This window comes from Globicephala melas, chromosome 14 (genome assembly GCF_963455315.2).
Source record: "Globicephala melas chromosome 14, mGloMel1.2, whole genome shotgun sequence".
Lineage (NCBI taxonomy): Eukaryota > Metazoa > Chordata > Mammalia > Artiodactyla > Delphinidae > Globicephala > Globicephala melas.
In genome coordinates this window covers 39847740-39861849 of record NC_083327.1, presented here as the reverse complement: position 1 = coordinate 39861849, position 14110 = coordinate 39847740, and the positions used below count along the sequence as shown (strand labels likewise).

The following is a 14110-nucleotide window of genomic DNA, read 5'->3' as shown; positions in this document are numbered from 1 at the left end:
GTAGATTAATTTGCACTGATACACAAATAACCCTTTAGTGTCCTGTGAATACCGTTATGGGAATATATTACTCAGTTCCTGTACCTCCCCAATAATCTGGATTAGGTGTTTCAGTGACAATTTATGAGCAATGTGCAAATGTGTGTGATTTTTTACCTTAAGATTTTCACAGGATGGAGATAACACATAATAAACTTTTAAAGTAAATACACTAATAATTTGTCTCTTAAATAGTAATTCTATCATCAGTCACATGCCAAAAATTACATTTTTATAATGTGTTTATTTGTGTACAAAATATGTTGTAATTTACTGATGCATATGCAGCAAAATAGTCTATCACATACAACAAAAATACACTTTTACCCCCCTTCCCCTGCCCTTGAAAATGGCAACACTGTTTTGGCAGTTCAGCAGCTAAAAATAAAGTGCCATAATTAAGCAGTATTGGAATGTCTTCATTTGACAAGTGTGATGTACAATTTGAGTATACAACCGCCTTTTTGTTAGTTTTTTCACAGAACAGGAAATTCCACATCCTGAACACCTCCAGAAGATACAAATATTTGTATATATATGTACACATGTATACACTGTATATGTAAAGTTCCAACAAGCCTCTTTGTCCTTGTGAGTTTGTTGTGCTTATGTTTATTATCTCTTTCCAAAGTCAGAGTCGCAGTATGGGATCTCAGAGTCCATCAGCAGGCACTGAGAAGCTCACCAAAGGCTGGCTTGTTGGGGGCGTGGTGTTGGTTAGAGGATGGAGGGAGCCTTCAGACCTCACTGGGGGACCTGGAGCGGAAGGGCACTTTGGACTGGAAACAGCCACAAAACAAGAGCCACAGGGCGCGTTGGATCTCCTGGTTGCGGAAGGCATAGATGATAGGATTGATCATAGAGTTGTAGGTGGCGGGCAGCAGGGTGGCGTAGGTGTAGACAGCTGGGTCCTCATGGCTGCCTACCACGCAGTAGATGGCAAAGGGCAGCCAGCTGGCACCGAAAGTGCCCAGCACCACGGCCAGCGTACCCACACCCTTTCTGGTGGCGGCAAGGTGGGGCGGCGCCAGGCAGTGCTGCTGCAGCGCGATCTGGTGCGCGTGACGCCAGACCACCTTGCAGATGCGCACGTAAAGGTGCAGCATGATGCCGAAGACCGCAAAGAAGGTGGCGGAGAGCAGTGCCACGTGGCTGCGCGTCAGCGGGCGCACCACGCTGCAGGCGGCGCGCTCTGCCAGGCAGTTCCAGCCAAGCACCGGCAGCAGCCCAAGGCCTAAGGACACCGTCCAGGTGGCAGCGAGAAGGAGGTGCACGCCCAACAGGGTCCGTCGCGAGTAATAGGTGAGCGCGTTGTAGAGGGACAGGTAGCGGTCCACCGTAATGGCCAGCAGGCTGCTGACGGAGGCAGCGAAGGAAGCCACGAGGAAGCCTACAGTAAGCAGGCTCACAGTCTCCGAGGGCACCACGTACTGGAATACGAAGTGCAGAATGAGACCGCAGCCCGCCAGCAGGTCGGCGGTGGCCAGGCTGCCTACCAGCACGAACATGGGCGTGCGCAGCGCAGGTGTGGACGCGATGAGCGCCACCACCAGCGCATTTTCGCCTGCGATCACCGTCCCAGACACGCAGAGCAGTACGTCCCATGGATTCACTGAAGACAGCAGCAGCCCCGTCGGCCCCCCTGGCAGCTGCGAAGACAACTCCAGCGACGCATTAGCTGCGCCGCTGCCCCCCAGCGCAGCTGCGGCTGCGGCTGCCGGGGGCCCCCATTCACCGGTGTCCCGCGCTCCTGCTGCGGTGGCCGCTGCCGCCGCACCCTCGGCCGCCACTGCCACCACCTGGGAGTCGTTGAGCGAAGATGAGCTCGCGTTCATCACGGCGGGAAGCTACACCCTGCGTGGACAGGGAGAACAAGCGTCAGGTGTGCGGTTTACGCCGCCAGGGTACTTCGCCGGGCGCTGCTCCCCCGCTCATATTGCCCATCCCACCCCGGGACCCCAGAGCAGAGCGAGGAAGCAGTGGTTGAGAGCCAAAAATAAATACCTGTTGAGTGAGTGAGCGTGTGAGTGCAATGCACAAGGGATGCCCGCACTGATATCTGAGTTTTTGCACAGATATACACACGAATAACACGCACTCGCATACACACAGATCACGTAAGTATGCCTGTATTTGCACACGCATCTTGCGCACCAAGCTAGTAGTGTCAGCCTCAGTGAGTGCCGCCCTGGCTCTGACCGGCTCGGTCAGGCGCTCTCCTCAACTGGGAGGCGGAGTAGCTGTCCACGGTGCTGAAAGCGAAGTTTCTGCGACCGTGGAGCACAGCGGACCCCGGAGGCCAGAGACCCCCTGGGAAAGCGGTTTCGGGGGAGAGAAGCTAGGAGGTCTGTGTAGGTGGAGGGTGTGTGGCGTCATGCTTGGCTCCAGGAAGGAGCCATCCCCTGGCCATCCTTCACCCCTTCCCCTCTGCACGCCCTCAGAGTTCCTTTAGAGAGCCGGGCTGCTCACCTGGGGAGTCAGGGCTTCAGGAAATCGCTGATCATGAGCGCTGTGGCTGGGCGCCAGGATGCGCTGCCCGCGCGGACAGAGCCGACGCCTGAAGGAGGTGGCCGGGACGGCGCGCAGAGGAGTGCAGGGCGCTGGTAGCTGTGCCGGCGCCGCTGAGAGTTACAGAGACACAGTCAGTACAAGAAAAGGCCGGTTACGAGCAGCGCGCCCGCTGGAGATTGACAGGCAGGGCGTGGTGACGTCAGGCTCCTGTTTCCAGGGTGCGAGCTAGGCACTCGCTTTCCTCGCCCGCCCATCAGCAAGCTCCCTCACCATATACCCTCTCCAAAGGATGTCTCAGAGGGTTCAAGGAGGGAGGAGAAACCAGAGGGCCGCCGCCGGCCCGGAGCCTCCAGGAATGGGATGGAAGAAAGAGGCAAGGGAGAAAAGAGTGGAGACTAAGGGCAGGCAAGGAGGGTGAGATGGGAGGGGAGCGATGAGGGATGAGTTGCACTGGCCAGGCTGCAAGGCCCCGAGTCAAAGGTCACTGAGGGGGACAGGTTGAAGGAAAAGGCCTGGAGAAGGGGGAGGCTGGGGGCAGAGAGGCCCAATCGCACGCAGAGTTGCTACCTTAAAGGAAAAGTACTGTTTGGGGGACAGGAATGAACTGGTGTGTGTGGTGGGGGAGGATGAGGTTTTTTTTAAAGGATGTTTTAAGGATGTTTCTGGTACAGTGTGTCAGCTGAGTAGAGCCAGAGGAGAAAAGCCAAGTTGTGGGGAACAGAGAAAAGATGGAACAGTTGAGGAAAACAATCTCTTCTTTTGCAGGTTACCTGTGCAATCAATTCCTCTCTCTCCCTCCATTTCTCCCTGTCCCTCACTATCTTTCTTGAACTCTACACAGCAGGTTTCACCATGATCTTCCCAGTCGAATGTTTCCCAACTGCACTAGCTAATAGTGCTCTTGGAACTTGCTCTTCAATTAAAGACCAGGTCTGGGTCTTGTTAGAAAAGAAGAAAACAGCAAAATGTGATTTACTTTGCTGGCAACAGACTTTGCCCTGTTAATTAGTACCCTATGAAACAAATTACAGGACGAAAATAGTGATAACTCAGCTGCACCAGACTTCAGTAGGCAGGAGTTTTATTTTCAGCTCCGATAAATCATCCTTTTGGTTTAAAGGCGTTTTGTTTTGTCAGTAAAATACAAGTATTAGACTTCTTCTTCTTTTTTTAATTATCCAGAATCTCCAATAGCTGTACTTGGGGGAAAAGCTAAAATAGTTGACTCCATCTAAGACTCTAGAATAAATGATTGCATATTGGCATGATGGTATTATGCCAGAGCCACAGACATGATTTTCAGGGACCACATGCTCTGGGCAAGGTGAAAATAGACAACATTTGTTACTGGTCCTTCCTCTACTTTTCCCTGTATACCTTCTTCTCTCTCCTGGCTTCACTTTGCCTCTACACCCAGGGGCCCCAAAAGAAAAAATATATTCGGACTGTCTACAGGCTGGAGTGGAAGGGGGATTTTTATCCTGGCCTTCTCCCTCTAAAAATGGCCCCCAAGTCCAGACTACTCCTGCCCTCCTGCACCTGTGCAACTGAACTTAACTAAAGAAAAGAAGGAAAACTATAGGACCACTCAATTCTTTGCTGCTCTTTGCTGCATTAGCCAGTGTTGGCCCATAAGATGAGTTTACATACAATTTCTCCATTTGGGGAGTTTATAAAATTCTCATGAACCTTCAAATTGACTGAAGTTCTAAGTTTCTGGAAAGTATCATTTTGAGTTTCAGTAAAAGATTGTCAACTAAAAGCCAAGAATGTTATTTCAGAGCTGTCAAGCAAACTGTCAAACCACTGTAATCACATGTTAATTGCAAATTTTTCAAACAATTAGATAAAGGCCCAAGGGAAGGAGAATCCTTCTTAGTGACTGAATTTGTTACATTTTTACATGTCACAAGGCAGTAGAAAGTATGAGAATAAAATTGAGCAAACAGAGATCCTGTGTTTCAGACATCTTCAGGCTTTCACTATTGCCAAGAAGGGACTGACTTTTCAGTAGTTTCAGGAGGAGGACAACACCCATATAATCATGTACATAAATGCTGTTTGAGGGTTTGTAGACTGTCTTTTGGTCGTGCCAGTCTGTGGTTACCTCTCTCAGATGCTAGACTGGATCCTGACAGCAGACAGGCACATTCTTTCAAGCTCCTCCTTATCTCCCCCACACCCACCTATCTCCTGGGAGGCAGAAGACGGGAAAGAAGAAAGGTATGGGTTCATTGGTTATGGATGGGTATTAGATGTACTTCATTGCCACTCTGCCCACAGCTCCTCACAAGAACCTGCCCTTCCAGTGATCTCCTAGAATGTTCAGCCTGTGAACCATGTGACAATTTCCACCCCCAGCCCAGCTTATGGGAAGAGACTGATGCTTGACCCAAGGCTAGACAAGACCAGCCATTATTTGCTGGACAGTGACCAGATTCCTTTCCTGAAAATTTGAACTAAGAAACATTGTGACAATGGTCAGTCAGTGCTGGGCTCTGGACCTGAAAGATCATGATAAGTTAGGGCTGCAGCACTCATGTTGAACCTTGTGTGAAATGAGAATCAGAGGAAGACAGCTGCAATGGAGGAATGAAGCAGATGTGCAGAGAGGAACAGAGATAAGGGAGATCAAATGAGTGAGAGATGGAGGGAATGACCTCAGTCCCTGAGTATCTGGTTGCCAGCTCTGGGAGTCTAGATCCCTGGATCCCTTGAAATTAGTATTTGTAGTCTCTACTACAAACCTTCCTAATCTTGAGGTTTCTTGAGTGGGTTTCTACTCTGAATCTTTGATACTTGACTGAAACACACAACTAAATGTATTATTCATCCACCAGGTTGTCTGATCCTGGTTATGTTTTGGGATGTGCAAAGTTTGGTTTCTGGCTCATAGGCACAGGTTAAACTCATTACCACCTCTGTGACACACCCAACATATCCTCTGGCGCCTTTATATTCCAGTACTATCCAAGCATAAACACAAGGAAACTTTCCTTCTCTGAGGTTATGCCCAGGAATCACAACCTCTCAACCACAACTCTTTCTCTTGCTCCCCTGGCTATCTCTTGCCCACCTCAGGCTCAGCTAGTGGTTCCCAACCCTTGCTGCACATTAGAATTACCTGGAAAGCTTTTTAAAACTACTGACTCCTGGATCTCTCACCCAGAGATTCTGATTCATTTGTCCTGGAGTGAGGACCAGGCACCAAATTTCCTAAAGACTCTAATGGAAAGCCAGGGTTGAGAACACTCATCTTAGCAATCATACCATTTCATTGTCAGTTTAGCATGCAGTGAAGCTCCTAAAAATTGTAGATTGGAGTTTGGAATAGTTGCAATAAGGGAATTTTAGCAACAATCCAGCTTCAAATCACTTAGTGTAATTTCAGATTCAGGACACTGACCAGTCCTCTGTGACCTTTAATTTTCCACGCTCACAAGAACCTTCTTTATGTCCCAAGATGAAAGCTGACGCTTGGTTCCCTTTTAGCCCTGATGAACTCAGTAGCCCCATCAAGGAGCTCTAAATTCTGGTTGCCCTGGACCCTCTATTTTTCTGTAGCTCTCAGGTATTTTTCCTGTCCCTTATTCTGAGTTCACAGCCACTTCCCAGGTGTGCCCTCTCCTGGCCCAGATCTTTGCAAATCAATTCTATTTTACAAAATCAGAGCTGAAGTCAGCCAAACTGTCTAGACCTTATAAAACTGGGTTGGAAAGACCCTTACCAGCAATTCTGGCCTCTCTCTGGGCATCTACACACACACACACACACACACACACACACACACACACACTCATGCGCACACACACACTCCCTCTACTTGGTTCTTAGAAATAAAAAATACAGTTTTCTACTGGGAAGTATAGGTCTATTTGCTGGTATACAGATACTTGTGCTGACAGCTCAGGAAGAGAGCATGTGCTTAGTGAGATGTATGAAGCCGTTACTAAGAAAGGTCATTGCTGAAAGAGGCAGGAATCACAAGGGGCATTGAATACTCTAAATTGTATGGCCAGAACCAAGGTCTTGGATGGAGGTAATCTTCTGGGGACACATGCTGAGGCAGATAAATGTTATTAAAAATGTCTCCTTTTCTCTGCCTCCACCTGTCCCCATGGTTTCCTCTCCCCCTAAAGCATCAACGATGGGTCATAATGTCCAAGGTACCTACCTCCTCAGCATGTCCAAACACATCAGGGATGCTCCTGCTTCATGCCAGGTGAGCAGTCATCACTCCAGAGGGCTGTTATCCTGGGAGGTCAGCATCACATGATATTCCCACCAACTTTAGAAAAGGACCAGGCTACATTATTATTATTACATGTCCACATGATCCAGAACATTGTGCAGTACAGTTGAAATTTTTTCTTTAATTCAGTTGGTGAGCAACACCTCTTTTTTTGCATGAGAAATACATCAGGAAAAATAATAACGTTTAAAGACACGTTTTTGTTCGTAAAGAGTGAAAATAACTTTATTGAGTTTTGTGGAGGTATGTATAATCTTACAATTTAGATTACTAGCTGAATATGAGAATGATAAGTTGGTTCTATCGGTATATTTGAAAATTAACAAGGAGGTAGTCTTCTAATCTGCTGTGCCCTACTTTTTCAAAGTGCTTTGAAGCTCACACAGTGGGTTCATACTCATTACCTCATTTTATTCTTTGAAACAATTACATGGAGTTTGGGGTTATTTTCTTTGCAGATGTGACAAGTGAAGTTCAGAGAGGTGAAATGAGTTGTCCAAGGGCACACAGGTCACCAGCAAGTACATTGTGTACAAGATAGCAACAATCTCATGGGAAAGCAAAACAAACATGGACTCAATGTATGCAAAGGTATGTAGACTCCAAAACTCAAAGAGGCCTTACCTTGGATAGATGTATCCAAAATGATGGAGGTTATAACTTCAAAATCACTATGAGCAGCAGTTGATAGATGACTTTTTTTTCTGTTTTGTAAGCTGCTTTTAAAATGTATTGTAAAAAAAATTAAAGGGAATTTTGAAAGAAAAACTTTCATCCATATTCCCATCAGCTAACCAGGATTGCTTTTCCCTCCCAAGATTGTAAACTTCTTGAGGGGATGGACAAGTTCTAATTAATCTTTTCATCAGTATGATCTGTCACAGAGGAGGTGCTCAATACATGTCTAGTGAATGACTATTTCCAAAATTTATCCACACGCATATATATTTGATGTAGGTATATTGCATAGTATGCATGTATTATATGTACAGTGCACAATTTAAGTTTTCACTTTGTAATAAAGGGTATGTTGTCAATATTTCTATATGTTATATTATAATTATTTTTCATACTTTTGCATAGCCATTCATTCATTCAGTAAACACTTATTGAGTGCCTACTACATGCTAAACATTGTGCTAGAAAATCAAGGTGGCACAATAGGTGCCTGTCCTCAGAAACAAGTAAATGGATTCTGTGAGAAAAGTGTGGTACATACTAATAAAAAGAGGTGATCACAGGAGTAATGGGGACACTTGAGAGAAGGCTATCACCCAACCTAGAGGAATCAGGAAAGGCCTCTCAGAGGAGATGATGGAGATGATGTTCAAGCTGAATCTTGAAGGATGAGTAACAGTCATGGAAGGTAAGAAAGGCATGCAAGTGTTCCAGGCAGAAGGAGCTGCATGTGCAAAGGCATGAGGTCAGGTGAGGCTGGTGCAGGTCGCTGGGACTGTGGGCAGTTGATTGTGGCTGGCATGTCAGATGAAGAGGGCAGGAACATAGGTACATGAGATAGGTTGGGGCAACTCATGAAGGGCCTCCTACGTCATGGCGGAAGTGAGATTTTATCCTGAAGGTGATGGGGAGCCAGTGACAGACGTTCTTAAGCAAGGTGGTTGATATAATCAGATTTGGGTCCCTCTTACAACCCATGGAGGCCCCACCAACAACTATACAATGAATGGAGTAGAGAAGGGCAAGAATGAGGTTAGGTGAACCTGTTAAGAGGCTGTTGCAGTGACCTGTACAGGAGATCCTGAAGGCTTAACAGTGGGTAGTGACGGCAGCGACTGGAGAAGCTGATGGATCCTTCACATGTTTTGGACATTATATTAAAGCATATCTAGCTGCTATAAAAGTTAGTTCTACAAATCTTGGTGGCATAACATACTAGAGGATTGTCTCTTACATGAACCCAAAACAGGTTTCCTGAGCAGTAGACAGCCTTTCACATGATCAATCAGGGACCCAGCTCCTTCCATCTTAGCTGTAACCTCCTCTAGGACTTCAGAGTTTTCAGCATTCACCATTTCAACATTTCACCATTCTTGTGATTGGGAAATGAACCTGGAGTATTTTATGGGACATTCCTGGAAGTGGAATGGTAGACAGACACAGATAAAGGGAGAGGAGGTATGAAGGATGACTTCCAGTTTTCAGGTGTGGACAGGAATGGGATTGGAGAGGGGCAGAATGGCTAATGCAATTGGGGACATATTGAGTTTGAGGTGGGACATATTGAGTTTGAGGTAGGACATCCAGCGCAGATCTCCAGTAGGATGTTAAATAGAGGGGTTGTTCTGAAACTCAGCAGAGAATCTAGATTGGAAAAGCAGATTAAGGTGCCATATACTACTACTAATAAGGCTACCACTCACTGAATGTGTGCCATTTGCTAAGGTACCCTATGGGGTGGACCCTATTACTATCTTCATCTTACAGAAGACAAACTGAGGATTAAGGGGTGAAGTGACTCTTCCACATGGTTGGGAAGTGAATCTGAATGCCCTTCCTCTGACTCCAGTTGAAGGGAACTGATAAACCTAAGTGAAGAGGACCAGGGGCGGTCCCTACAGCATGGATGGAGGAAGAGATCACCACAAAGGAAGTTGAGAAGAGTCAGAGAGGCAGGACCTATCATGGAAACCCAGCCTCAGTCAGAGAAAAGAGAGTGGGTATGGAAATCAAAGGAAGAGTGAGTTTCAGAAGGAGGAGAGTCAACTTATACCCAGAGAGGTCAAATGAGGTAAGGTCAAGGAAGAAAAAGTATTAGCTGAATTTAGCTAGGAAGTTATTGGTGACTTCAGTAAAAGGGCAGGAATGGCGGGCAGCCAGGAGAAAGTGAACAGGCTGTAAAGGAGGGGTGAGAAAGGGGAGTGTGATGTCTTTAAGAAGTTTGGCTTGTAGGGGAAGAGAGTAATAGAGCAGTGGTTAGACAGAGATGTAAGTTCAAGGGAGAGTTTACTTTTAAAAATGGAAGAGATTTGAAAGGGAAAGAGGTGGCTGAGAGGCCAAGGTTGATTTCAGAGAGAGTACCTATTTGAAGGAGTGAGATGGTAGAGAAGACAGACAGGGTCTGAAGACAGGTGGAGAGATTAATCTGAGAAAGGGACAGGGACAGGAAGGATGAGGAATGCAGGTGGGGCCATACATGTAAATTTTAAGTGGGGAGCCAGGAAATCAAGGGATTGCCTTCAAATTCCTCGTGAAACTTGGGGAGGAGGACATCAGCTAATGGTGAGTTGACAAATGGAAGGGACCTTACAGTTATCATTTTGATGGCTGCACAATATTACATTGAGGACATAGAGCAACATTTAATTGACCAGTTCTCCTAATGTTAGACTTTCAGGTTGTTTATATGTGTGCCATTGTAGGTAACCCCACAAAGATTACTTTCATGCACATAATTATTTTTATTTGTGTGATTATCTTGACGTGAAAATTGTCAGCCAAAGGGCAGAAACATTTTCATGGCTCTTGAAATGCTCAGGCAAATTGCGTTTCAGAATGACTGTAATAGTTTACAATGCCAGTAGCACTCTGTGAGCATACCAGTTTCCCTGCAGCTTTTGTAGCACTGGGTTTTATTATTTTAAAACATTATTTCAATTCAGTGGGCATAAGTGGTACCGCATTAATGACTTAAATTATATTTATTTGATGACCACTAAGGTTGACCATTTGTCTCTCTTTTTTTAAATAATCTGAATTTTCTTTTATTTGAATTATCTGTTCTTAACCTCAGTCTGTTAGGACTTAATGCTGTTTTTATATAGCTCACAAAGTTTCCACACAAAAATTGTTTGTGTGTCCGAGTTAAGGGAAATTTCTCCGATTTTCCCTTTTTTTACTTTAGTTTTGATTGTTTAGGTATATCATATTTTTATAAAGTTTGTTTTTTTAAAAGAAAGATAATGTATACTTTGGCTTCTAGCCTGAGAAAGGTACATACATGGCTTTGCAGTAGAGTTTTCCTGTCATTTATTAGGGAAAAGAGAGGACAGAGATCTTCTGGGGAGACAAAAGTTTCTGGGAGGGGAATGGGACCTGAGGCAGGCTGCAGTCTCATCTGAGAGTCAAAACCTCACTCTCTGGCCAAGGTCTGTATGATCTACCTGAGGAGGGTTTGGCACATGAGGACAGCAGAGCCTTTGGGCAGAGCTGGGAGGTCATGACTCTCAAATTCTGGCACAGACCTCCCCAGGTGGGGTCAGAGGTTAGGGCCTCAGCTGCAAGGGAAGCCAGTAGGCTCCGGGCAATGGAATAACCCAGCCAAGAGGGAGCAAGGTACAGACCAGCCCCAGCAATGGCATCCAGTTGGAACACAGCCAGCAATGGCATCCAGTTGGAACACAAACTTTGAGAGAAAAGGTTGAGAGGGGACGGGGAGAGGAAAGTCACAATCACTTAGGCCCTTGCCAGGGGCCAGACCCAGTGCAAGGCACTTTACATGCATGATCTAGTTTTACCCACTTTGCCCCCATGGGACTGTTTTTATTATTCCCACTTAACACACCAGGAAGCAGAGGGTCAAAGGGGTTAACTAACATTCACTGTTACGCAGCTTATAAGAGAGTCCATTTGGTTCTCAAAGTCTCACTTTCCTAAACAATGTCTCAGCTCTGAGGAAGGCACCTTAGATGGTATTGGCGTCAGTACAGTGTGTGTCCTGGAGAGGGGAGATCAGTCCGGCCAGTGAACATATTTTGGAGTGCACAGCAAGTCAAGTGGAGGAGTTTGGATTTGGTGCAAGAGGAAATGGGGACCCAGGGGAGGATTCTGAGCAGAGAGTTGGTTTGAATCAATGCTTTAGGAAGACAGCAGGGAGTGGAGAGCAGAAAGCAGCCTGTTTTTCTATGACATACTTGTGGGCACCAAGTAGATAAAGCAGCCTATTCAATGAGAGCAAGCGGGAATCTCTGAGTTGCTGCTAAGATAAGTCACCACTCTGGATGCTTATCTGAACTGTAATCCCGTCATCTTTTAAGAAGGATTCTGAAACCTAGGAGAGGTTGCTAAGGGAATAAAGCCTAAGTATCATAAGCAGCAGAATTCATAAAATAATTTTCCCAAATGAGCTCAATTCTGCAGCCAGCAGCAGTTGAGTGTTTGATTGGAGATGAGGAGGGAGCCAGCAGGGACCTGCTTTCCCTTCCTCTAGACTTTCGTCCCACAGAGGTGAGTCCCCACCAAGAGTCCTCTTCACACCTGCATTCTCAGGATGTCTGCAGCCCCAAAGTTCCTTCAGCCAGGGACCTACCCTCTCATAGATTCTCAAACTCTCCTGGCTTTTCACTCGATATAGATTTACACCCTACCCTGAACCCCAAACTGAATGATTCTTCAAGCAAGAATAATTGATTTAAATGACTTGTATAATATGCTTATTTTATAGGTGGAGGTGGATTAAATTTTTCTTTTGAGCTTTTAAAAAGATAGACATATAGACATAAAAAGATATTCACAACACAAAACCAAAAAAACAGGGTATACTGTATGAATTCAGTTTTATAAAATAAATTATATATATACATATATTTACATATATATGCTATATATCAAAGTGTTAACAGTGATTACCTTGGAATGGAGGCTATTTTTATGCTTTTTTGTTTTTTAATGTGTGCCAGAAACCAATAGCTATCTTCCAATATCCATTCTTTCTTTATTCAATAGTAATGGAACCTCCAATTTTATTTGAGCACATGGCCACCTAGAATAAATAGCATATTTCTAGGCCTCCCTTGCAGCTAGATGTAGTCACAGTAACTATTCTGACCAGTGAGATAGAAGTGGATGTGTTGTATGGCACCTTCCAGAAAGTGTCCTTGAAAAGAAGAAGCATGCTTTCTTCTCTTTCCTCCTTCTTGCTGGCTGGAATGTAAGCATGATGGCTGGAGCTGGGACAGCCATCTTGGATCCTGAAGTGGAAGCCATAATGCTGAAGATGTTGAGGCAATAAGAGAAAAGAACCCTGGGTCCTTGATGGTTATGGGCCATTCATACCAGGCATGGATGCCCTATATCTACATGAGAATTATTTTTCCTCTTTGTCTTGTATAAGTCACTACTATTTTGAATTTTCTGTCACTTGACAGCTGAACCAAATTCTAGATAATACATTTGTATATTTTTGAAAGCCATGAAATACATAGGGGTATATTGAAAATTCTAGTCCAAGTCTTATACATGGGGTGATTTTTCTAGCTGCAAAATTTTTCATTGAAACCACTTGTCCCAAGTTTCACTCATATCTGCTCTCACATACCATTCAAATAAATTGCATTGTATCAGCACTTAACACTATGTTCAGTTTTTTTATAGAAAGAACACATTGTCCCATCCCTAGTCCAAAGACTGTCTTGATTTTAATTCAAAAGTTTTCACAACTCTCCTGGGAATAAAGTATTGATGTGGCTCCATCGTAATGATTTGGGGATATTTGTAGCAGCCTTTTAGGTTATTAGAGACTTGTAAGTTGAGGCAAAACCAAAGCTGAGATGGTTTAGGCAACACTTTCCCTGCCCAAGTGAGCTGCTTCTATCAACATATTGAGACTGTGACCTGTGAGGACCAAGAGGAAAGTCTGTGTGTTGCAGCTATGTGTTACACATGCTTGATGTGGGTGGGTGTTGCTCATGTGCTGTGTGGTTTTAGCATGTGGGTGATGCACACATGTTCATGAGGTGTTCACAAGTTCACGTGTGTTTTGTGAGCTATATTTGTGGAGCCTATGTGTTGTATAGGGGTGTGTGTAAGTGGGGATGTATACTGTGCTCCTGTGCCACATAGGGGTGTACGTGTGTGCACGCATATCACGTTGGTGTGTGTTTGCAGTGTCTGGATGTGTGAGCTCATGCTTGCACACACCCATGTGTAGTCCTGTTATATAACAGTGACAGAGGAGAAACCTTGCATTACTGGGTCCTGAGGAGGGTTGCAGTTGATTTAGGAGCCATGCCAGCACCCGTCATGTGGAAGAGCCCCCATCTCCACCACTCTTCCTCCTCTTACATTTCCAGATCACAGGCGTCCCCATTCAGTCCTAATAATAGTGCAAGGTTTACATTACATTTGTTTATCTAAACTGCAAGCAAGCACCAGCAATTTAATTTTAAGCTGGCTTCGATTCAGTTGCTACTTTTGCTTTTGCTGCTCCAAATGACTAAAAGTCATTTTTAGATATTTTTTCCCAGGCATTTGCTTACACTGCGAAGGGAAATTATCCTGAAACATAAGGAATACTTAAAATAACAAAATAAAAGGGAGATATCAGATGAAGAAAAACAGATGTTAACGAAA

General features: G+C 45.1%; 1 protein-coding gene across 1 annotated transcript; it reads right to left on the bottom strand.

The window, feature by feature from the left end:
* Nucleotides 1–367: 367 nt before the first annotated feature.
* Nucleotides 368–2671, bottom strand: GPR6 (G protein-coupled receptor 6). The gene is made up of 2 exons (XM_030882788.2): nt 2509–2671; nt 368–1893 (listed from the first exon to the last, which is right to left on the bottom strand). The coding sequence occupies exon 2, from the start codon at nt 1872–1874 to the stop codon at nt 777–779; it is 1098 nt and encodes a 365-aa protein (XP_030738648.1). The 5' UTR covers nt 1875–1893; nt 2509–2671; the 3' UTR covers nt 368–776.
* Nucleotides 2672–14110: the final 11439 nt, after the last annotated feature.